This window comes from Podarcis filfolensis, assembly GCF_964270895.1.
Source record: "Podarcis filfolensis genome assembly, chromosome: 2".
Classification (NCBI taxonomy): Eukaryota; Metazoa; Chordata; class Lepidosauria; order Squamata; family Lacertidae; genus Podarcis; species Podarcis filfolensis.
In genome coordinates, this window is record NC_139605.1 from 55,487,957 (window position 1) to 55,512,492 (window position 24,536).

Consider the following 24,536-nt stretch of genomic DNA (forward strand, 5'->3'; position numbering starts at 1 on the left):
TTCTCCCGCACAAAGACAGATCAATGTCCGAGAGATAGCTGCAACTCTCCAGCTTCAGGCGGGGCCTTAAGCAGTAGTACTGGTCCAGAGCAAGTTTAACATGCAAAAATCACTGTCACCTCCAGCAGAGGCAAGACTGGCCAAGACCCCTGTCTGAAAACCCGGAGAGCTGCAGCCACACTGGGTCTAGATGGACCAATAACGCTGTGTGCTAAATCTGCTCCCTCCCTCCTCTCAGATTTAACTGAAGTGTTGAAGGAAGACTGGGTGAAATTTATATGCTTCCTTTATGTTTTAAAATGGCGTGCCGCATGAGCAATATTTGCAAACAGTTCAAACAGTGTTGTTTGAGAGCTCGTTTATTTGTTTGCACCCCTCACGAGCGCGAGAGCAACACGGCGCGAGGAAATGTGCGCGCGCCAGAAGAACGCCTGAGCGGCGACAAAAGCGAAGGCGACACGCCCGTTTTCCCGGGCGGCGTTTTCGGTCCTGGCAATAATAAAAAAAATAGACCCGTCCTCCCTGCTTTTCCGGACGAGGTTCCACAGCTCACAAAATTCAAAGGCAACAGGGGCCGCTCCGCCTCCTTGTGTGAGGGGAAGCGACCTCCCAGCGCCAAAAACCAAACCCCAAGGCCGCGACGGGGCTGACCCCGTCCCAATCCATACCGCTACCCCACCCAGAGAGAGAAAGCGCCCTAGCGCGAGGCGGGCCATTCCTGCCGCTCTCCGCCAGGGCGCTACTCCTGCGCCCCTCCCCTCCCCTCGCGCGCCGGCGGCGAGTTCCCGCCTCCCGCTGTAGCGCCGCGCGCGCACCTGCCCAGCGCGAGCTGAGAAGGCGAGTCCCCGCGAAGGCGGGACGACGAGGGCAGGCTGGCAGCAGGTGGCCACGCGAGGCTGCCCAGTCCCCGCTGAACTAGCGGAGCATGTGAGCCCTTCCCTCGCAAGACCGGCTCGGAGTGGAGTGACCGCGCGTGCTGCGCCTGCTGCGCTTCCCTCCGCCATGGGCCTCCCTTTGCTGCTGGGGCTGCTGCTGCTCTCCCGAACCGGTAATGGGGCGTCGTGGGGGGCGGGCGCCGTTGAGAAAGGGGTCCGGTGCGGGGAAAAGGCGGTGTTGGATCTGCTGTATGTTTTCTACCCTACCCCATCCGACCCCATCTCCGTTCATGGGGGGCTTGCTTGGCTCCCCTCGCCGTCGTGCGGGACTGGGTTGCGGGCATAGAGAATCGGGCGCTCTGGGGCGGGTCAAGGGAGAAGTTATGCGTCCATCCGCGCCTTTTAGCTTTTGTTTTGCGCCCGCTGTCTCTGATAGGACCATTCTTTCTCTGTGTTGTTGTTTTTTTCCTGTCTCAAGGCAAAGAGGGTCTGGCATCTTATGCCCGTCTTGCTGGGAGGCGAGCCCCCTGAGCGGACTTTGCTTCCATGTAAGCCCGCTCAGGATCGGGCTGCGCGTGTCTCTCTCAGCGGGGCGGTGTCTGGACAGTAGTCCAGGTTTCTAATCCAGCGCGCGCTCGGCGTCTCGGATTTGCAGGCGGCGACGGGGAGGACTGCCTGACCACCCTGTTTGCTAATCACTTTGGGTGTGTTCAGGCCAGGCAGATCCCCGATGGCGCTATTGATGGGTGCTGGGAGAGAAAGGAAAGAGGGATGTACGGCCATAGAATAGGCTACGGAGGAACAGCGCAGCCCCTATTCCGCCGCTTGCTAACGGAGGGGAGAAAGTGCCTGTTGCTTACGGGGTAGCTGATTTGCGGGAATAAAGATTTGATCGCAGATTTCCATTTCGAGTGCCAGGCTGCTTTCTCTGTCGGAGAAACTTTCGGCAAGTGTCTGCCAAGCCGTTTGCCGGCCAGAGAAGGGCTGTGACCCTTTCCTCAGCCAGAGAGTTAGAGCCGCTCCGCCGCGCGCTGTAGGAGCAGTTTGCAATGTACAACTCGCCTGCTCAATGGGGTCGTGTGCTTATAAATTGGCCCGAAATTAGATCTGTGTATATTCCGATTGTGGAATACGATCAGAAGGGTTTTTCACATGACATTTATATATATTTTAAATATATGCATATGTATGGTCTGCATTTAATTTGCATATCCTACACTGGCTATATTGGTTTTTAAATTGCGTTTCACACTTGTCAGGGGCAACATCAGGGGACAGCTATCTCTGTCTAGCTCTGTGAGCTTCCCAGACAGATTTGTTTGATACAGAGTACTGTTAGATGGATCCTTGGTCTAATATAACATAGAAAGGTCTAATCAAACATGGACAGCTCTTGGGTTGCTAATGCAGGAAGGAAAGATGAAGAGGACTATTTTAAAATGAAATGCACATTCCATCTGATGTGAATTTTAACATGGCATTATATGTCATGCTGCTGCGGGTGGAATCTTCCAAGGATGACCTAGAGCTCTCCAAAGCAGCTCATGCCATGGGGCAGCGAGGTGCTGGGGGATGTGGGACAGCCACTGAGTCCTAGGGAGCACAGGCATCTAAAAGTGCAGGCTTAGGCACTGGAGTGCAAGCCTGAGGAACAAGCACTACACCAGAGTAAAGTGATACTTGTGTGAAAAAAGCTACAGTATTCACGAGTAGACCAAATCCTCAGGCAACCCAGATGCCCTGCTGCTGTGCTCAGACTAAAAATCATTCCGTTCACGGCACAGAGTGCTGTAGCCATAAATTTGCTCCACTGCCCTGATGACCGCATCCCTGTCTACCTAGCTCTTCAATTCGAGACCTCCCCCACATCTCACATTTTGACTTCAGGTTGCCTTTGACCTTGCTTCTTAACCTGCCCCTGGGTTTGAACATGCAACTAATACCAAACTGAGTCCAGTACTGTCCATGGTTAACTGTCAGCTGCTCTGTCCTTGTGTCACCTGGAACAGGACATTGTAAACTAGGGAAATACTGGTAATGGGGTGGGGTTTTTTGTATCATGAATGAAAATATCACAGAAAGGGCTGTTGTGTTTACTGTATCTGTGATCTGAAAATATAAAACATACTTTGGTTAGAATAGCTCTAATCTGCTCACTTTCCTGCATTAACAACATTAACACATGCACAGATTGCATGGGAGTGAGTCGAAATGCTTTGTCAAACATGAAAACACTATTCTGCTTTCTACCTGTATTAACATAATTCACAAGTGACTCATTCCAGACTAAACTAATATGAAGACTTCTTTTATTTTTGAAACTTGTATTCATCTTTAGTTTGCGTGGTAGAATTGAACTCTTACCTTTGGGATAAGGCAATATTGAGTTTTAAGGCTACAATCCTATGCACATTTACTCAACAGAAAGGATACAATGAGCCCTTTCTGTGGTGGCTCCCTGCTTGTGAGATGCTCTCTCCAGGGAGGCTCACCTGGTGCTTTCTTGCATATCTTTAGATGCCAGGCAAAAACATTCCTTTTCTCTCAGGCCTTTGGCTTATTAAACAACCTATGGCCTTTTAAACTGTGTGTGTTTATGGGTGTTTATTATTTTTGTTTTACTATGTTATGCATTTTTGTTTTTTATATTGTAAACCACTCTGTGATCCTCAGATGAAGGGCAATAAAGAAATTTAACAAGTAAATGAAAATATACTGCTTGGTAAACAGGAGTAGGGTCAGCCTTTATGGAACCACATGCATTGTTCACTTGCAGGGAAACCAAATTTCCTTCCTTGGATCCCCCACAGAATTGGTTCACAAACTTTAATCTAGAAACATAACACAATGACGATTATATTAATTTTAGATAGATATACCACTGGCTGTACCACTGGCTGGATGCGGGTGGCACTGTGGTCTAAAGCACTGAGCCTAGGGCTTGCCGATTGGAAGGTTGGCGGTTCGAATCCCCACGACGGAGATTCCCGTTGCTCAGTCCGAGCTCCTGCCAACCTAGCAGTTCAAAAATACGACAAAGTGCAAGTAGATAAATACCGTATTTTTCGCTCTATAGGACACACTTTTTCCCCTCCAAAAATGAAGGGGAAATGTGTGTGCGTCCTATGGAGCGAATGCAGGCTCCTATATTGCAAGTAGATAAATAGGTACTGCTCCAGCGGGAAGGTAAACAGCGTTTCCATGCGCTGCTCTGGTTTCACCAGAAGTTGCTTAGTCATCCTGGCCACATGACCTGGAAAACTGTCTGTGGACAAACGTGAGCTCCCTTGGCCAGTAAAGCGAGATGAGCGCCACAACCCCAGAGTCGTTCGCGAATGGACTTAACTGTCAGGGGTCCTTTACCTTTACCTTATTACCACTGGCTACTTTTAATGACCTGGGAGATATGTGTGACCACCTGTACTGAGAGATGTTGAATCAGTATCCATCACAAGCGGTAAGAAACACAATAAGAGTCCTGATAGATCAGATTGAAAGTACATCTAGTCTAGCATCTCATTTCCCATATCTACAAGCCAGCTGTCTCTGGCAACTCCGCTAGTAGCACATGAACACAACAGCACTCTCCTGATGTTGTTCCCCTTTAACTGGTATTCAGAGGGAATCTGATTCTGGAGGTAGTATATAGCCAGCATGGATAATATTCTTGATTGAGTAATAAAGAGTAATTTAGTAGTGAAATGTGATGTTTAGCACTACCCATCTGCTATATCACTGACTTTCTGTGTGTATTGAAACAGCATTTGGTGGCATTATATCTGTCAGCATTTACTTCTCTATTGAAATTATGCAGAACATCATAGCTAATGACCCTATATCCCTTGCTTCTCCCTTTTGCATCTCACAGGGCATTGGTAAACAGTATGGTAGTTAGCAGCATGTAGCATTTTAATCACCATGTAAAAATGGTGAAGGTTATTATTTTCTCTAGAGAAACTGCTCAGTTTCTTTTTTGTGGTTTAAACCCCTAGTTCATGCATGACCAAACTTGGCCCTCCAAATGTTTTGGGACTACAATTCCCACTGTTAGCTAGGGATGATGGGAGTTGTAGTCCCAAAACATCTGGAGGGCTAAGTTTGGCCATGCCTGCCCCAGTTCATCTGCTTACCTGCCTTTGAGCTGTTCCCCTGGGCTTAATTGATCCAGAAAGTGTGATCTGTGCTGGCGCTCATTACCTCCTTGCATCCTTGCTTCTGCAAGTGGCACCCTAAAATTCCAGGCAGCAACAGAGGATCTAGGCCGAGCATTGTCATATCCAAGACATTACGCTTAATGCCAGACTGCAAAGGTTCATTAGAGCTGCTGTGGGCCTTGGGCACCAGATGACAGGTGAGGAGCCAACCCTGCAGTAGAACAACTGTCCCACTTCAGCTTCAGAGAGTGCTATAGCTGAAACTGGTTGTGCACCAGCAGCTGGTGTTGGAAGCTCCTTTGCAGTCCTTGTTGGGCACACTGGGCAAAGAGGACCTGTTGCCTGACCCCTTGTTGCTTGTTATTTCTCTTTTTTCCCTAGGCAGCCAGCTATCCATCCTGGCCCCACTTCCCTTCCTCTACTTCTGCATCTCCTCCCTGGTGCATGTCTCATTTGCAGCCAGCTTCTGTTTCTGTAGTGGGCTGTACTCCTGTTGTTTGTACTCCCATCCCCAAGGTTTAGGGGACTTCCTGCCCAGGTAGGACAAGGTTGGTGGTTGGTAGTGCTCCCCCACACCCAGGGGTAAGCCTATCACTGGCACAACACTTCCATCCACCTGGCTGCTCTTTGGATTGTGGGCTGTGATTGCCCTGATTAGACAGTTGCCTGGCCCTTCCTCCCTTCCCTACACGAATGGTTGTGGTATCCCTGCAGATGGTTGTGTTCCTCCTGCCATACGAGGTGTGGTGGTGGGAGAGACATGGAAGATGGTTGCAGCAGCTATACTTTGTAAGACAGTTGCTCCCTTTCCCCTGCATATCTCTGTGGGATGCTCTATAGTCAAATCCCTGCCATACATTTAAAATACATCTAAAGCACATGGCTCTCTAAAAAATCCTGGAAACTGTTATCTACCCATCACAGAGTCACAATTCTCACAGTTCTATGTGGGAAGCCCATGTGCTTTAAGTGTATGCTGTGGAAGTGATCTGTCTGAATTTCATAAAGTCTGTTGTTAAGTGTATAGTAAGAATGCTTGGGATTCAATAGATGTTAACCAAGCCATAATAAAAATTGAAAATCAATATGCGAAGAGAAACACTGAATGTAAATCAAAAGCACACTGGGGGAAATGAGAGATGGTGGACAGGAATATGAGTGTTTTAGAATGGGGCCATATTTCTATGTTGGGGTGGGGAACCTTTTCAGTTTGAGGGCCACATTCCCTCATGACACACCTGAGAGGGGTGGGAAAAGCCGGAGACAAAAGTGGATGGGGCTCTTATTTTTCTACCGAAAGCTCCATTCCCAGCCACACACATGCCAGAGATTTCTAAAGGCCCTCATGCGCACGTATCTTTCCATTTTCCATCCAGGCAAGGAAGAAGCTTTATCACAATCCAAGGACACATTCCAGACAGACAAAAGCACTTGAGGAGAGCACCGAGCAAGGCTGGTGAGGGATAAGGCCAAGCTAGAGGAGTTCAGACCTCAAGGGAGCCCCAAGGGCCAGATAGATCTAGTGGGCCACATTTGGACCCTGGGCCTGAGTTCCCCCACCCGTGTTGTATGTGATAGAAATTTGAGGAGCGTTTCATTTCTGCAACTGTCATTTTTCAAGGACAAGAACATCTGCCCTTCAAGCATGGTTCAGTCTGCGCTGTTCTCCATTTGGCTCACATTCAAATATAGAAACCACTGCAGTAACTGGTTGGACCTGAAATGAGTCTATTTATTAGTGTTTATAGTAAGATGCCAAACGTGATACCAGGAAGTCTGTCTGTAGCTGTCATTTCTGTCACTTATGTAAGTATCAGGACGTGAGTCTGGAGCTGGTGCCAAATTGCTGAAGTGGACTGGAGGTTCAAACAGCACTGCTGTCAAAGACTGGGCCCATCTATTTCACCAAAATGTAGATTTCCACCAAAATTCAGCACCAAAGTATAATCCTGCCCAACTGGACACTGCTGCTTTTTTTAAAAAAGGCTTTAGAAACTCTTGATTTTATGTCAGAAGAATAGATTAAAGTGTGGAGATCTTCCTTTCTTCTAAAAAGCATTTAATGCAAGGAGTGGTGATCTTTACATGCTAGCAATTATTAATTGCCAACAGCAAGAGGTAGATAAATGTAGATTTGTAAAAAGAACTCTCATACACATCCGTTGGAATATCAAAATAAAAACCATACTATAGCAATGGGAGGAATTAAGTGTAGCACTATGGCGTTTGTTTTGTCAGAACAAGGTTTTCAGCTTGCCAGATGGAACAACACCCTTTCTCTTCCCGCTTTACACTGTTTTGAGACTTCTTCCAAATCGGGGACGAAACTAGGCTTTATTTCACCCAGGTCAAAGACCCAGTTTGGCACACCCCCACCCCTATATTTACACACACACACACACACACACACACACACACACACACACGGAGCCTCAGTGGGAGTCCTCTGGAGGCTTAACATAGGGCAAGAGAAAGACTACCCCCCTCCCCGTAGTTACAGCTCTGACTGAACTCACCTCCCCCCCAAAAAAAGCCAATGGGGGGGACAGTGAGGGAAGTCCTGTTGCACTAGCTGGAGTCCTTGTCTTTGCTTCCTCCAGTAGGACTTGTTACTTGAATCCCACACATCTCCCCCCCCCACACACCTTGATAATATGAACAACAGGATAGGCAAAGCATACATGTGTGCTAATTCACATTAGTGATTGTGGCAGTATAAACATTCCAGATTGCTTAATTCAGCAAAAAGCAGGAGCTTATGCTTGTGCCCTTGAAGGGATGAGAAAGTGGCTGCAGTATGTGAATTTATGAAATGATAACACACACTCTCTCTACTTGAACAGGAGGCCTCCTTGTTCTCTCTCTTGATCAGCCGCACACCTGTATAACAGCAGAGACCCTTTGCTTGGCTGAGCCTGCCTGCAGCGCCGCTTATCAGACCTTGCAAAACTGTTCCCAGTCTTTTCCCAAGAGCAGTTTCCTCCCTGACCAAGAAACCAGGAACAGATGCTTCGCGGCAGGAACATTTGTAAGAAACAGTTATTTTCAGGAATGCAAGTGTCACCGGCGCACACGAAAGTTGGAGCAGCTGTGCCTGCGCATCTACTGGACTGTTCATTTTGGTGAGATAGAAGCTTTGCTCACTCTTCATTTTGTATTATCACTGGTGGCGGGAGGATAAGAATTGTGTGCCCCACTCCAGAGCAATACCTGAATATCTGGGAGAAGACCCTTGGACCTGATTGCAAAAACAAAACAAAAATATTTGCACCAAGTCAAGACTAGCAATTGTCTGGCTGACTAGAAAGCGTCTCCCCAGGGTCTCAGTCTTCCTACATCTAGCCTTGTTTCTTGAAATTCTTTTTAACCAGAGATGCTGGGGGTTGATTTTTGGATCTTCTGCTATGGCTCCTCCCAAAGAATAGAAAGCTATTAGAAACCCATTGCTTTATTTTTGCTACCTTGAAATTTTATTTTCCACGATGGTTTACAAAAAGAATAAAAACATATATATTTGAATATTTACATTGACAATATTCTAAAATAGATGTCAAAATCAAAAAAGATCCCTCATAATTGTTTTTTAGACTGAGCAGGATATTAAGGTGTGGTTCTTCTCTTTCTGTTAATTAAAATCTTAAGCATTTCCTGCTTAGTTTTATGTGCCCCGGCCCCCGCATTAAGGAGCCAACTGGGAACATGTAGATAGACTTTTTTTCCACATGCAGCTGCCTGCAAGTGCTCTCTCACGCTGAAGGTGGAGGGCCTTCTCTGTTGTGGCCTCTCCTTTACGGCATAACAACATCATCAACAACAACAATTTATTATTTCTACCCTGCCCATCTGGTTGGGTTTCCCCAGCCAGTCTGGATGGCTTTCAACAGAACATTAAAAACAGAATAAAACTTCAAACATTAAAAACTTCCCTGAACAGGGCATGCTGTCCCTTGGGGCATTTTCCCTTTTTTGCCAATTATTTTTATTGGTTTTCCAAAGTTTTCCTTGCACCTACATTAATAAATGTTGGTACCAGGCAAATAGTTTTCAATTCACCCAGTTTTTTATGAAATTATTTTTAATGCTGTATCATTGTTTTTAATTTAGCTCTGAAAGAATTTTAATCTGTGCTAGATTGACATGTGTTTTAGCTTTGTATTGCTCTTGTGCTTTTATGTAAATGGATATGTTTAGAGTTGCATTCTGCTGCCTTGGTTACCTTTTTTTAAGAGTTCATATTTTGTGATTTTCTGTTTTATTCATTACACACATAACTTATAGTGTGACTCCTAAGTAAATAAATTTATTTTGCACAGATGACTTTCATTTAGAGGTGTCACCCTATGAAGATGCAGACAATGAAGACTCTTCAAAGACCAATTACAACAAACTGTCAACTAGGATTTCAGGTAGAACCTATACTAACATTTGGTTGTCTTTTCTTTTCCTCAGGACCTACATACTACAACTGAGTTTTTTTAGGGAGAAAGGAAATGTTTTATAAGCAATTTAAAGGTAGCGTCAAGCAGACTAATGCTAGGATGCCAGGGTAAACATATGGTCTAGAGGTGAGGGATATCAGCATAGACCAAAAATAAAACACAAACTCAAATCTGAAAGGCAGAAATAACTGCTATTATAATGTAACAGAAAGCAGAAAGTATAAGACTCTCAAAGATAAAGTAGTCCTGTGAGGTAAATTTTCCACAGAAAAAAAGTTTTAGTCTGAGAGGAATCTTCTGAGAGGTAACAGCAGTAGCAGCCAAAATAAAACTCACTGGGTATGTAGAAGGTATCACACCTTTTGATGTGTGTACACAGAGAATAGGAGTGCGCCACCCACCAAAACTTTGGCCTAGTATAAAATCTTCCCAAATGAGGTTCTGCATAAGGGTAGAACCCATCCAAGTGATTGCTTCCCCCAGCCTTCAAGTCTACTCTGATGCTGCACAGAGTATCTGGGTAGATTACCCAGGGCAGCAACACCAGTGTGCATGGTGCTTTTCAGAGCACAGAAGGACAAGTGCCTACTCCAAGGAGTCTATAATCTAAAGCTTCACACAGGGCAAACTATGAAGGAAAAGGAAGCAGGTGTAAATAAATGAATTTCTGAATTGCAAAGTGATATTGGAAATTGCTTCGACTACATTTTCTTCGTGTTTAATCCACATCTTCATGGAAATAATCTCTGGAACCCACTACATATTCTTGTCTTTCTGTGACTTTTGTTGGCTCCCATATAGCTATGGATAGGACAAATCCCTGCCTGCATGCCACAAACGTTTGCCACTTGAACCACAAGTGCATGCGTCTGCGCTCACTCTATGCCCAGACCTGCAGCACAGAGACCACCTGTGATCGGCGCAGATGCCACCGACACCTGAGACACTTCTTTGAGAGGATCAGCGCGGATTTCACCAAGAGCCTTCTCTTCTGCCCTTGTCAAGATGAGGTCTGTGGTGAGCGGCGCTGGAATACCATTGTCCCGGAGTGCTCTTTCCAGAGCAGCAGCAGCAGCAAGCCAAACTGCCTCGTCCTGTTGGACTCCTGTCTGAAGGACAATATCTGCAAGTAGGTCTGGCACCAAGGGCATTGGGGTGGCCGCCATAGTAAGCTATTAGTTGTATGAGGCACAAGTAACTGGATCCTCAGGCGGATTGTACACTTGATACAGTAAAAGAAGGAAATAAAACTATATGTTTCCATAATGCCTAACAATTTAGATAGTCCCAGTCTATACACATTTTAATTTTAAAATGCAATCTTATGTTTTTGAAACAGCAGATCAGGAAAAGCATCACCTAAATCAGGGATGGACAATTTCTACATACTTGAGAGCCACTTTATTCTCCAGACAGATGTCTGTGAGCCAGAGGTGGTCAGTTTCATAATAAAATTGGAGACCATCTAGTAAGAAGGACTTTGCTCTTAAGGAGAGCATATGCTCAATATGTATGTTTATAAAAGGTAAAGGATCCCTGGACAGTTAAGTTCAGTCAAAGGCAACTATGGGGTGTGCCGCTCATCTCGCTTCAGGCCGAGGGAGCCAGTGTTTGTCCACAGACAGCTTTCCAGGTCATGTGGCCAGCATGACTAAACCATTTACCTTCCTGCCACAGCGGTACCTATTTATCTACTTACAGTGGTGGGCTTTTGAATTGCTAGGTTGGCAGAAGTTGGGACAGAGCAACAGGAGCTCACCCCATTGTGTGGATTCGAACCACTGACCTTCCAATCAGCAAACTCAAGAGGCTCAGTAGTTTAGACCACAGCGCCACCCGGTCCCCTTGTACATTTGTATATTACATTAAACATGTGAGAGATGTAGGACTAATATGTCTGTTCTATAAAGTATTTTTGGTTAAGCCGCCAGTTGCCAGAAAACACTGCTTCAGGGGCCATGTAAGACATGAGCCATCAGTTGCCCATTCCTAATTTAGCTACAGTGGTACCTCAGGTTAAGAACTTAATTCGTTCTGGAGGTCTGTACTTAACCTGAAACTGTTCTTAACCTGAAGCGCCACTTTAGCTAATGGGGCCTCCGGCTGCCGCCACGCCGCCAGAGCACAATTTCTGTTCTCATCCTGAAGCAAAGTTCTTAACCTGAAGCACTATTTCTGGGTTAGTGGAGTCTGTAACCTGAAGCGTATGTAACCTGAGGTACCACTGTATTACTTTTAAGATGAAGATCTATGATGTTGCTTGGCTTTGCATAAAAAGTGACTTTGGTTTATAAACTACAGGACAAATGAATAAAGCAATCTCTGTGGTGGTAAAGAAAGCCCTCGTTCTGATAGTTGTTATCTTCCACCAGATCCCGGCTGGCAGACTTCCAAGAGCAATGCAAGCCTTCAGGCACATCTTCAGATGGCTGCTCTCCGCACAACCATGCTGCATGCCTGGAGGCTTACATGGGGATGGTTGGTATGTGCTGGGCCCAGAGGAATTCACTGGGAGCTTGATGAGGGTTATACCATTAGACATACATGGGTGTGTGTGTGTGCAATGTAAGGTCCTGCCTTCCCGGTCTATGGAACAGAGAGTGAGAAAGGAGCGTAAGCTTCTCTGAGCTGTAGGAAACTCCCTCTTCTGAAGACTTGGTCCATCTTCCTTCCCCTTATAGCTGAATACTATTCCACTTTCACGTTCACTCTGAAGTTGGAGGAGGAACATTAACCATCAGTTTCTTATGTTAGGTGGTTATTAGCCATGGTAACGAAATGGAGTATCCATGTCTAGAAGCACTACACCTCTGATTTTGATATACTGATGCCAGAAACAGGATTACTATCCCCTTCATGCCCTGCCTATGAAGCATTTGGCTGACCACAGCAACAGTGTGGTTATGCTTTAGTTAATTACAATTTTTAAAATTAGGTATATTTTTATACCTTTCCCTCCCGCCAATCTGGAGCACAGAGCGACTTCACATCAGAAATCCTTAGAAAGAGTTTGAGATTGGCAGGATGTTGAATTGAGCAGATTGAGATAGCACATTCTGGGGTTATGGAAAGCATGCTAGACTGGTGGGTCTGTATCTTTTGACTCATTGGTATTCCATATGGGAAAATTCTGACTCTTTGTTTTTTTCGGTCTTGAAATAGGTACACCTATGACCCCCAATTATGCCAGCAATTCCAGTACTGACGTCACACTGTGGTGCTCCTGCAAGGACAGTGGCAATCAGAAGGAGGACTGTGAGCAAGTCCTCAGCTCCTTTGCCAGCAACAGATGCCTCAGTAAGTAAATGGCCTTGGCCCAGTATACCTGAAGGAGCGTCTCCACCCCCATCGTTCTGCCTGGATGCTGAGGTCCAGCGCCGAGGGCCTTCTGGTGGTTCCCTCATTGCGAGAAGCAAAGCTACAGGGAACCAGGCAGAGGGCCTTCTCGGTAGTGGCGCCTGCCCTGTGGAACGCCCTCCCATCAGATGTCAAAGCGATAAATAACTACCTGACATTCAGAAGACATCTTAAGGCAGCCCTGTTCAGGGAAGTTTTTAATCTGTGATATTTTAGTGTATTTTTGGTTTCTATGGAAGCCGCCCAGAGTGGCTGGGGAAACCCAGCCAGATGGGCGGGGTACAAATAATAAATTATTATTATTATTATCATCATCAGTAAGTCATCCAAACATATGCCAGACATTTAGTGCATCTACCCCTATTAATTGTTATCCCCTTTTCATAATAATACTAGAAGTCAACTTTTCTCTGATTAATTTAATTTGGCAGCAGATTCAGGACAGGCAAAACAAAGTACTTCTCTATCCAGAGAATTCACTGCCACTGGATTTTATGCATATATTAAATTTAAATCCACCTTTTCATTGAAGGTGCTCAAGATAATGTGTTTTATAAAGGATCAGAGAAGTTCATAAAAGAAAGATCTGTCAACTTATTCGTTGTTTAGAAACATCCATAATATTAGAGGTTGTATGTCAGAAGTTGGCTACAAACAGAGACATCTTGTTCCGGGGTGGGAATCCTTTGGCCTTCCAGCTGTTGTTCCCATCATCCCTGAGGGCAAATTGGCTGGGTCTGATGGGAGATGGAGTCTAGCAATAGTTACCCCTTCCCATCTAGCTACTGGCCTCTTGCCTACATACAAATTTACCAGAGGCATCTAGTCAGCCTCTTTTGGAAACAAAGGTCCTTTATTCTGATCCTTTAGGGTACTTCTAGGGTTCTTGTTGCTCATCAAGCAAGGGATGGGAAACTTGAAGTCCTCCAAGTTATTATTGGGCTACAGCTCCTATATCTCCTGACTATTGACCATGTTGACTGGTCAAGTGTTGGAATCTAACAGCATCTGGAAGACCAGAGGCTCCCCACCCCTGTTAATTAATCACTCCGGCATTTACAAATTCATTTGTTCTAACTAGTCCAGTGGACTTTACATCAGCTCATTGATCCTGCTGCTTGAGCATAAAATCAGATATTGGCCCTAACTTTGTCCAAGACCTCCTCTCTGGCTATTATTGTCAACGCATCTCTTAAAATGTTTGGTCTTGCTAAGATTTAAATATTTTATGACTATAAAAGCTCACAGAGGACGTAAAACAGAACCAAAGCTTGCTTGTTAAACATTTAATGCCTCGGCTTCTTATCTGTTGATTATATTTATGGAAAAGTTTTTCATGCCCCACCCCCTTAAGATTTGGGCTCTTCTTTGACCAAACGTGCTGCTCCCCTTTGGAAGGAAGATAAGCCATGCCCCTGCAGACATTGGCTGGTCTGTGTTCCCTGTAGGCTCCCCTACAGCATGGAAACAGCAGCCCAGCTAAATCATGACACCTAAAGCACAGTGGCAAATTGCGGAGTAGACTTGCAGTGGGTTAATTGCCACATGCTTCGGCAATCAAAAATCAATTAAAAAAATTTGTTGATTCACTAAAATCAATCAAACTGTACACAAGGAGTTTGCAGTGTTTTCTTGCTCAAGAGCCATATCCCCTCGTAGGCAACTTTGGGGGGGGGCACACATGCCAATAAGTGGGTGGGGCCAGGGGCAAAAATGAGTGGATTAATAAAAGTGGCTCCTAACTTGGTTCAGCAGGCTGTATTCAAGCCATGCAAAAAGTCAGAGAATTCCATACATGACTACACAAACACTTCTCTCTGTCATTCAGGCAAGCAAGAGGCGATGGTGCAGTTCAAGGACATATTTGAGTCAGAGAAAAGCACTCAAGAGCACAGAGCAGGGCTGTTGAGAGTGTGGCCTGGGAAGGGGGCATGGCTTAGGGTGATTCATGGGGTTTGGGAGGGCCCCTGGAGGGCCACATTTGGCCCCTGGGTCTGATGTTCTCTCCCCCCGCAGTAGATGCATGCATAGCCAAAGCTGAGCAGAAAAGGTCTGCTGGCTCCCTCTCAGGCCATTTCCAGGCACCAATGCATGGCTGTCTTACAATAATTTATCCTGTTAGTTACACCTGGCGCTCAAAGACTCCGGGACCCAGAATGTGTAACCTGACTCTGTATACATGCATTCAGGTCCTCACACAATCTCCTGTGTGTTCTCTGCTTTACAGGAAGTGCAATCCAGTCTCAGATGATCTTAAACCAGAGGAATATGGAGGTTCAGGAGCAGCTGCAGTTCACACCTTCCCTGAATTTCCAGGGAGATGCCACCAGCACAGATGGCACAGTTTTCACTTCAGAAATGCGTTGGGTACGAACCGTTCCTTCTGTTTGACACAAAGCCAGCTTCTTCTGAATCCGTAGCAGGGATATGGGGAACCTGTGGCCCCACAGAAGTTGCTGGTCTCCAAGCTCCCATCCATCCAGTAATGAGGGACGATGCAGCTGCAGTCCAGCAACATCTGGAGGACCACAGGTTTCCCATTCCTGATCTGTAGCGTAAGTGGAATCAGGTATGTTGTTATGCGCCTGTAAAGCAAATGGTTGGCATAACAAGGTTGCTTTAGTTAAGTGTGTTCTATTGTGAGAGAAGGTTGAGCAAAGAAGCTGGCACCTTTGTTCCCAGGGATGTCCTCAGGTCTTCTGAGTAGAGCAGGGGACACCATGCAAGTGGAAATGGTGCTGGTGTGGAAAGGAGGGATTCAAATGAGATGTTGTGACGGACAGCAGATGTATCCAGTCATGAGTTCTCTCTCTCTCTCTCTGCCTTTCTAGGAAGCTGAGAAAAGTAAGATGCAGCCAGAGGTCCTCATGCAAGACGGAAGATCGTTTCCTAACTCTGTCTACTCTGGAGCTCATCTTTCTTCACTCACTTTGACCTTCACGCTGCTCCTTCTGTTACTTGGTCCGCCATAACATCATACATCTGGCATTGCTCCTGACTTGTAATTCCATGAGAAGGGAAACTGGACATTGTTTCATGCCAAAGAGGAAGCACTGACCACCGCAAGCCTCTTCCCAGTGCTCACCCCCTTCTGCCTAGAACTCTGCCACTTTCACTCGCTGTTCTATGCAATGTTGGCCTGCCTGTGAAAGGAGCAGGGGTGCTGGTTCTCTTTCCAGTGCCCACAAGGAAAAGAAAGCAGGCAGCTTGGAGATTCTAGGGACCTATTGCCTTCCAATATTTTTTATTTTAAGAGGAAGGCACCCATTGCCTCTAGACTAGCAAATGAAATGCTATTTCTGGCTTCAGGCTTCTGCCCCCAAATCTGGATTCTCTACTTTTTGGTGGTGTTCAGGGCCATGTGTGTACGCATGTCCATTTCTTTAGACATACAAAACAAAACTTGACAGTGATGCTAAATTGTATCCTCTGCACTTAACCCTTTCTGCCCCTTTGTTGTGACTCATGAGACATTTAACACCTCAGAGCTAGGCTGGGCTTCTGTATTCATCCCAGTAACTTTCCTGTCTGGTATTATATGAGCCTTCTAGGCTTTCATAGGAATTTGCATGCAGGCTTACTAAGATTTTACCCACCAGAGTTTCCTCGGAGCACTGAAGTCTCTCCCTTGAGCTGCAGAGCAAATATTTTTTTCCATATGTGGCTATCAAGCATCCCTCCACATGTGTTTCTGTACATTCTGTAGCACCAGACATTTATCCATAATGTAATAATTCCAGATGTAAAGATTTGTGTGGTGTAAACTGCTGTTCATTTGTGCTGCAGTGGAATGTTGTCCATTTCTAGGCACACATTAATAATTCACACCCCCATTGTGTCACCACTTCCTTGTTGGCTGGCTTAAATTTTTGGAAGAGGTAGCAAGCTAACTGCTACAACCTCCCTGTGTTGCTGTTTGGTGGCTGTGAAAGATGCAGTCAGTATTGCATCTTGTTTCTCTCCTACTCCCCAAGAAAAATAGACAATGTTGTGGTTGCCAAAGTTTCCTGCCCTATATTTGGGAGTGGGTGGGGAACAAGGGCACAATCCATCTTTCTGTGAATGTTCTACCACATCAACCAGTGACGACAATGCCTCTGTGAATTTCATGTTTTTCTCATCCAGGTATAAGTTACTTATTTGTGCCCAGTGCAGGGGTCTCTGTACTACCCACCAGCATAGGCTTTGTTTCTGTGTACATTTACTGGTAGACTTTGTCTCAAACATTGAGGTATCATTTGGAAAGGCCTGCCAATCCATTCTGCAGTAGTAATGGTGTTTATTATTATTCCAGCTCTTTACTGAAGGCAAAAAAGGATTTGCTTGTACAGTGGTACCTTTGGTTGCGAACAGGATCCATTCCGGAGGCCCGTTTGCAACCTGAAAAGAACACAACCCGCATCTGTGCACACGCGGTTCGCGATTTGCTGCTTCTGCACATGCGCGTGACGTCATTTTGCGCGTCTGTGCATGCGTGCGCGGGGAAACCCATAAGTAACCCTTTCTGGTACTTCCGGGTCGCCGCGGGACGCAACCTGAAAACGCGCAACCTGAAGCAAATGTAACATGAGGTATGACTAGCCTTTTTAAAATGGTTGTAGCTGGTTCTAGCTGTACAAATAACTTTGAAAGCATGTCTTCTGAAAAACAAGGCAAGGAATGTGAAAGGGTTACAATAAAAGCTTATTGGTTTTTTTAAAAAAAGAAAAGGAAAAAACCAAATAAATACTGGGTTTGGCAGTGTAATACTGGCACAGAATATGTATTGGATCCAGGCACCTGAAGTGTTGTGGGAACCCAGACCTTGGAACAGGCTTAGTATCCATATAAGCTGAAAGCTTTCGCAACAGTGCAAATGTTTTTACGACATTCCTTAGGGTAAGCAAGTCCTGAGTGGAAAATCATGGGAAGTCTTAAACTTCATTTGTAAATGCTTTCTCATAAGCCAGTTTGCATTTCACAACACTGTTCTCCATTCTAGTTCAGTTGCCAAATCAGGCTTACTTATACAACATAGCAAGTTACAAAAATAAAGTTCAGCAATTTTATCCAGCTAAGAAGCATACTTATTGTAAGATTTCAAGTCCACAACCCAGTCCGCAATAGGTCCAGTACCCATGTGCAGTGGGATTGGTCCCAGTAGAGCAGGGGTCACCAACCTTTTTAGGCCAGGGCATACTTGTGAAATTTTGAAAAACTGCTGTGAGCACCAGTCATAAAATGGCTCCAGAGGTGTTCAAATTACACAAAATGGCTACCTTGGGGCATGGCAGAATATATAATGGCTGCCACATCTAAAAGAACAGAAAAAGAGTCAGGGCCACAAAATGGTGTGGGAGTGGCCCACAACAGTGCACACAGCCCTGCCATCAATGGGGGGGAAAACCTCAGCCTCTTATGCATTCAAAGAGAGAAGCTCTTTGCACCTTCTCTCTGTTCAGAATATAAGGGAGGGTGTCCAGTCCTGGCATCCATGGAAATGTGGGCATGTTTTTAGACTGGGGGGCTCAGTGCAAGCAGCAATTGAGCAAAATTGTGCACTGGATTTTTAAGGGGATTATTTACTGAGACCTTCCATGGGAACCATAGGAGGTACTTGCAGGCATGCTTGCAACCCTTGCTTGAGCTTTGTTTTCTTGCTCTCCCTGGTTAGAGTAAGTGGGTGCCTTCTTAGGTCCACGTACCTGTCTCACCATCCTCTTTCAGCCCCGCTCCCCCCGTCACTTCACTATAGATTACTTGTGCTCCACAACATAAAATACTTGCTCTGTGGAGGGAGGGAGGCTATATTGTGGTAGAGAAGTGTGGTCCCTTTCTCCTCCTACATGGGCAAGTGGAGGAAGGGGGAAAACTGCTTGCTGGATCTGCAGTGGACTGGATCACGCCCCAACTGCTTTTATTTCTAGTACATTCCACTGAAATTTCATTTTCCGTATCTAGCTGAAGTGACACAGTATTGAGTCTCTGTTGACTTTTCAATGTTGTGACGTTATTTCCTGCTACTTAACATAGTAACAATGGTAATTTGTCTCTATTGAATACACCAGCAACTCTCATGCCTTTGTTAAAGCTTCAGGGCAATAGAAATCTCTAAAATGTTATCCGTTTTCAAAATACAATTTAGGTCTCTTGGCAAACAGAGGAAGCAGGAGCATTGAGAGCTGCTGTAATGTACATTGCAATATCTTACAAATGTGGTTCAGACTATAATATCCAAAATAAAGTTTATCTTACAACTCTGGGAGTTCCTTTCCTTTACGTTCAGCAAAAAAATGCACAAAATGTCAGTTCTATCTAGTGACGGCACAGTGCAGGCAGCTCTCACACAAGAGGTTTGAAAATGGAACCAAACCAGAGAGATATGTCTAGTCTCTCCTGGCAACCTATGGTGTTAGAATTCAATTGTGTTTATATAACTTGACACAGGAAGCATTGATCCTCAAGCCTCAACTTCTCTATGTGTTGACATTCATCTGCCTCGAGAGACAATGGAGTGTGCCTCCAGGGGTGAAGTCAAACTGCTGTGCTAGCAGCACCAGTAACCTCCCCAGGGTGCAAGTCGTGGTGGTGTGTATGGAGGTCCTGGGCTTCCCAGACAACGACCCCCTCTTGGCTTCACAGACGTAGTCCAAAGACAAGCAGAGCAATATGTTCAGCACCAGCTTGGCTGCAGGAGTTGCCAGAAGGAGGCATGCAAGATGCCATCCAGCCCTTTTAGGGACTCCACTCCAGATTTGTGTAGGGTTTACGCCTTAGCCTTTTCTTCTGAAGATAGCCCGCAAGGCAGCAAAGGTTTAGGATAAGAGTTTTCCTTCTAGACTGGCTACCTTCTCAGGTTGACAAGCTCCATCTGCCCCTCACTTCCCTCTACAGCACATGCAGAAACTGCCCTGGTGGTGCAGGAGAGGGACCAGGCACTCATTTGCTCAAGGCCATGCTGTGAAAATACAATTTCTTGTGATGCAAGATTTTGGCGATAACCTTTATCTATAAAGCTTCCATCACACTTGCCAACAAAGACCAGTCTAAGAACTTGGTGAAGAAATAGGTTCATCAGTGTGCCAACTTTGTTAAACAGATACTATTCCATAGGTTCGCTATTCCTCTGGAGATGGGGAAAGGTTAGGTCGGTTGTTTCATCATAGCCTTGGGAGAGTTTATAGTTGATTCGGCATGTGTTCCTGTTGAAGCCCTGGTTGATCTGTGGAAAAAATGAGATAAACCAGATAATGGATGCGATCTCTTCTAAGTACACACCCTTGAATGGCTTTCTGGTACCCTAGGGAACTTGGAGTAATAGCAGCAGGGATAATTAGTAGAATGTAAGTGGAGAAAGACACATTCTAAATGTGATCAAACACAGGCTAGATCTCACTTTAGATCATAATTGGTGGTGATAGTTGCAAAGAAAGAAGTCTCCCCACCACTATTGCATCCACACACTGCAGTCCAGTGGAACTGTTTAGGTAGCAAAGGGTCTGTAGAGTGTTAGTCCCCAGTGTGAACACCAACAGGTTACAGATAGTTCATTGTGACTTATTTGCTAAGCACTTAGTGGAACATAGAACTTGACATTCATTCCAAACTGCACCTGACATGCATCTTTAACATGCAGGTTTTCTGTGTTGTTTTTTAAAAGGCAAATTGCATTGACTGGAGAGGGGAATCTGCTAATTAACCTCTTCCTCCCTTGCTAAAGTCTTAACCACTGCTGGTGGTTAAGTTCCAGATGTTTCTGGGTGACATGAGGTAGCAGATTGCCCTGGTAGATGACCTACATCAGGAGAAAGTGTGATGTTGATTCTTCTGAACCTCTCAGCAACTTTCAGTACCATCAGTCCTAGTATTTGGGACAATTTGGACTGGGAATTAGATATACTGTACAGTGGTACCTCGGGTTAAGTACTTAATTCGTTCAGGAGGTCTGTTCTTAACCTGAAGCTGTTCTTAACCTGAAGCACCACTTTAGCTAATGGGGCCTCCTGCTGCTGCCGTGCCGCCGCCGCACAATTTCTGTTCTTATCCTGAAGCAAAGTTCTTAACCTGAAGCACTATTTCTAGGTTAGCGGAGTGTGTAACCTGAAGCATATGTAACATGAAGTGTATGTAACCCGAGGTACCACTGTACTATGCTTCTGTTGTTCCACTCCTGTATAAAACACAGGTCTCATAAAGTGGAGGTGGAGGACTTTGGCTTTGTGCAGTGGCATCTGTGGCTATGGAGCTAGGTGTTGTTGACATATCAATGACACCCAGCTCTGCTTTTCTTATAATTTAGATGTAGCAGTGGATGTCCTGAACAGATGCCTTCACTTGAAACAATAGGTTGGCTAACAAGCTAAACCCAGACAAGATGGAAATAGTGCTGATGAGTAGAGCTTGGCAAATGCTATTTAAGTCAACAGCGAGTGATAATGGCTTTGTGTGACAAATGGCATCTGTGGCACATAGTCCCATTCTTCAACTGCTTTGCCAGCTGCACCTCATCTTCGAGAGAGCCTTCGCACAACTTTCCATACTTTGATAACACGCAAGAATTATTGCTGTGGTGTTTGCACATGGACTTCCCTTTGAAGAACATTTGGAAACTTTGGTAGGCTCAGATTCCAGTGACCAGGCTGCTAACAGGGATCTACTAACAGGGATCTACTACACTGCACCCATTTTACGGGTGCTAAAATATATTCGCTGGCTCTTAGCTTGTGTCCAGGTGTGATTCAAAGGGTTGGTTTTGTAACTTGTAAAGTCCTGAACAGCTGGGGACCAGGGGGGGCTACAAGAGGGCTGCGGTCAGAGTCCCCACAGTTGCCTGGCACAAACATTCTATATCCTTCAGGCGCCAGATTAAAACTGTCTTATTTGCCCATGCATTTAGCGGATGATTGCTTATTGCTTACTTATTACTCCCTTTTGTGCTTCCCTTATCTGCTTTTTCTTTTCAGTGATTGATTTTTTTATTGTTTGTTTTTATTACTTGATAAGCTGCCTTGGTTGCTTGAAAAGCTTCAATGCAGAATGCAAATGCTTTAATGAAAGAAATTAGATTCTCTAAAATTGTTCTTAATAATCCAAAGACAATACAAGGCAGCAAGCAACCAAAGTTCACTAAGCCCCCACCCCCAACACTCCAAGTGTCCTTATTTTCCAGGGACAGTCACGGATTTACAGAAACCGTCCCAGTTTCTTATTTGATCTCAGAATGCCCTACTTTTCCTTAGGATGTCCCTATTTTCATCAGAGAAATGTTGGAGGGTGTGGAGTTATGCGACCCCCAAGCCAAGGAGACAAGTAACTATAAAGCTTTGTAAAGACATCTGAATGCAACCCTGTAGAGGGAAGTTTTTATGTTAAAACATTAGTTTTATTACGTTTTTATATATGCTGGAACCCACCCAGTATCTGGGCAACCCAGTCAGATGGGCAGGGTGTTGTTGTTGTTATGTCACTCAATGCTTTTGGTTGTGCATCCAATTGATCCAATATGCTTTTAAATGTACTTTTTAAAAAGTATACTTGCTTTGGAGTGCTTTATAAATCAATACTTAATTGCTCAACTTATTAATAAGAATTAATACTTCGCTTAATTTGTTCATCATTGTATGACACCTTGTGAAGACTTTATGAGGATATAAATACATCAAATTAATAAAATACAATTAGATACAGGCTCGGACACAAACTTAGCTATAATCTAATATAAGCATGTTCACAATTACATGTTTCATGATACAAGTGCACTCTCTAATGAGCCCAGATTGGAAGCAGCTCCCTGTCTAGTTTATGCCGAGCAAGGAGAATTCTTATGAAAACAGAAATGAAAGCAGAAATTGCCAGTGTTCATTTATTCATCTCATGTCCAGTGAATATGATTGGCATTGACTGTTGATGGTGTCACTCTGCAAACGATCTGCATTGCATTTCCTTTGCATTGAAATGAATGGGGTGGAATAATGTAATGGCAACATAACTTATGTAAGTTATAAGATTTCATCGCAGTGAGAGGTGTAACATAGTTTTCGACAGAAGACAAACTGCAGCAGAACGGAAACACTGCTGCGTGTGACAAATACAGGGAAGAAAGGAAAACCATGCCTCCTTACATCCCTAATGCTGAGCGGTGCATGATGGTATCTGGCTACATGATGTGTCACATGGTCATTTAGAAATATTTTGGCTTTCTTTTCAAATAGGTCAGGTAATGGTCATTATGTAGCAGGGCAGATGGCCGATTAATTTTTTTTAAAATCTCTTCCGGAAGCTACTTACAAGCAGATTGTTCTATAATTGGTTTGCTTTTTAATGCCCCTTTATTATTCATTATTGATAACTATCAGCAAAAACTACCAGAGACGATCCTTTGGGCTCCGTAGGTGAACTGTTGATCCATAAACAATTAAGGAGTTATCTGCTGACCCACCAAAAGAGTCCTATTATGGAATGTGGAAGTTCTCAATTATTTAAACCTAAGAGCGCCCACGCACTCTGCAGTAGCTTTCATAAGGGACTAAACCTATTTTTTTAGTCAAACACCAACCTGCAGTTTTCTACTATTTCCCAATAATTTGTTTCAAGTGAGTTTGAGGCAGGCCTCTGCAGATATGGATGGAGAGCTGCCAGGTGCAGCCTTGGCTCTCCCCTGGCCCCCAGCTGTGTGTCCTAACTGGGTCCTCCTGAGACAGAGGTGACGACCCCACTAATAACTTTTTCAGAGATGTGGAGGTAATATTGAAGAGGTGGTCTCCACATCCGTAATTTATTCTGTGCAGCTTTATGAAACCGACACGATATAACATTCTGTAAGGACCTTACAGAGATGCAGATGGACTAACATATGGTTACTGTTGCTTTGCAGTTATTTTCAGGGAAGTAGTCCCATAGTTTGACAGCAGGAGCAATGAATCAGGCCTTTCTTTTGGGTGCTGTGGTTGAACTTTTACACCGGTAAAGGAGAGTCTGTTTTAGTGACCAGTTGGTTGGGATACTAATGGAGATGGTCCTCCAGAATGCCTTTTCCTGTTTGGGCCTTAGGGTCAAGGAAGGTTACTCTGTGCCATGCTTTCTCTCTCCAGTGCCCACAAGCAAACAGTCCTTCATCTTTTCCATTTGCAGCTGATCTCTTCCATTATCCACAGACCGGGAGGAGATGATCAGTAATTGTTAAGTGCTTGAATCAGAGACTAATAGCTGGCTGCTAATTTGCCCTGTAATGCAAGTCTGAATTCCTGGTAAACAAACTGGCTGCTTTTCACACACAGGGATGGTTGCCAAGAACCTAATATTAGAACTCTGGAGTGAAGGCTTTTAGAGCAATTCCATCCACTCAAAAGATGTTTAATGACATTAAATTGTGTACTAAATAATTAGAAGATGAAGGCTCACTTGGAGTCAATGAGTTATTGTCTGATTAAGGTGGAAAGGGGTTTCTGTCCTACTTTTTAAACAGTTGTACTAAAATGGTGTACCTGATAAATGATAAAGATAACTAGGCCTTTACCTGTGGGCAAAAGAATTGGCGCAAGATGACGTTATCCATCAAAGTCTAAACAAGATAATTCCTGGCTTCGGCCTTCTTCCAAGTGGCTTTTTAAAAGCATACCGTTGGTAAAAGGTGATATAATAAAAGTCAGATGTGGTTCAAAATTTTTATAGTAAGCATCTGCTGGCAGGAATTTATGACTTAGCAAAAGGGGCTTTGGGTGGGAAGATGCGCC

At 44.8% G+C, this 24,536-nt stretch overlaps 1 protein-coding gene across 2 annotated transcripts; it reads left to right on the top strand.

Annotated features, from left to right (window-relative positions):
• Positions 1–485: 485 nt before the first annotated feature.
• On the top strand, positions 486–19,061 carry GFRA3 (GDNF family receptor alpha 3). Of its 2 annotated transcripts, none has more exons than XM_083603672.1 (8): positions 486–1,048; positions 7,873–8,151; positions 9,343–9,435; positions 10,270–10,597; positions 11,841–11,950; positions 12,631–12,765; positions 15,053–15,192; positions 15,657–19,061. In XM_083603672.1, the coding sequence occupies exons 1-8, from the start codon at positions 1,003–1,005 to the stop codon at positions 15,795–15,797; spliced, it is 1,272 nt and encodes a 423-aa protein (XP_083459798.1). In that variant the 5' UTR covers positions 486–1,002; the 3' UTR covers positions 15,798–19,061. The 2 variants fall into 2 exon arrangements, with proteins under 2 accessions (XP_083459798.1, XP_083459797.1); XM_083603671.1 differs by lacking the exon at positions 486–1,048 and adding an exon at positions 4,978–6,485.
• Positions 19,062–24,536: the final 5,475 nt, after the last annotated feature.

Bases quoted from the DNA above. Each gene is read 5' to 3' on its own strand.
- GFRA3 (XM_083603671.1), top strand. From the start codon at position 6,350: ATGCCAGAGATTTCTAAAGGCCCTCATGCGCACGTATCTTTCCATTTT. The intron at 10,598-11,840 runs GTAGGTCTGGCA...ATCTTCCACCAG, and splicing joins CTGAAGGACAATATCTGCAA to ATCCCGGCTGGCAGACTTCC. The intron at 15,193-15,656 runs GTACGAACCGTT...CTGCCTTTCTAG, and splicing joins TCACTTCAGAAATGCGTTGG to GAAGCTGAGAAAAGTAAGAT.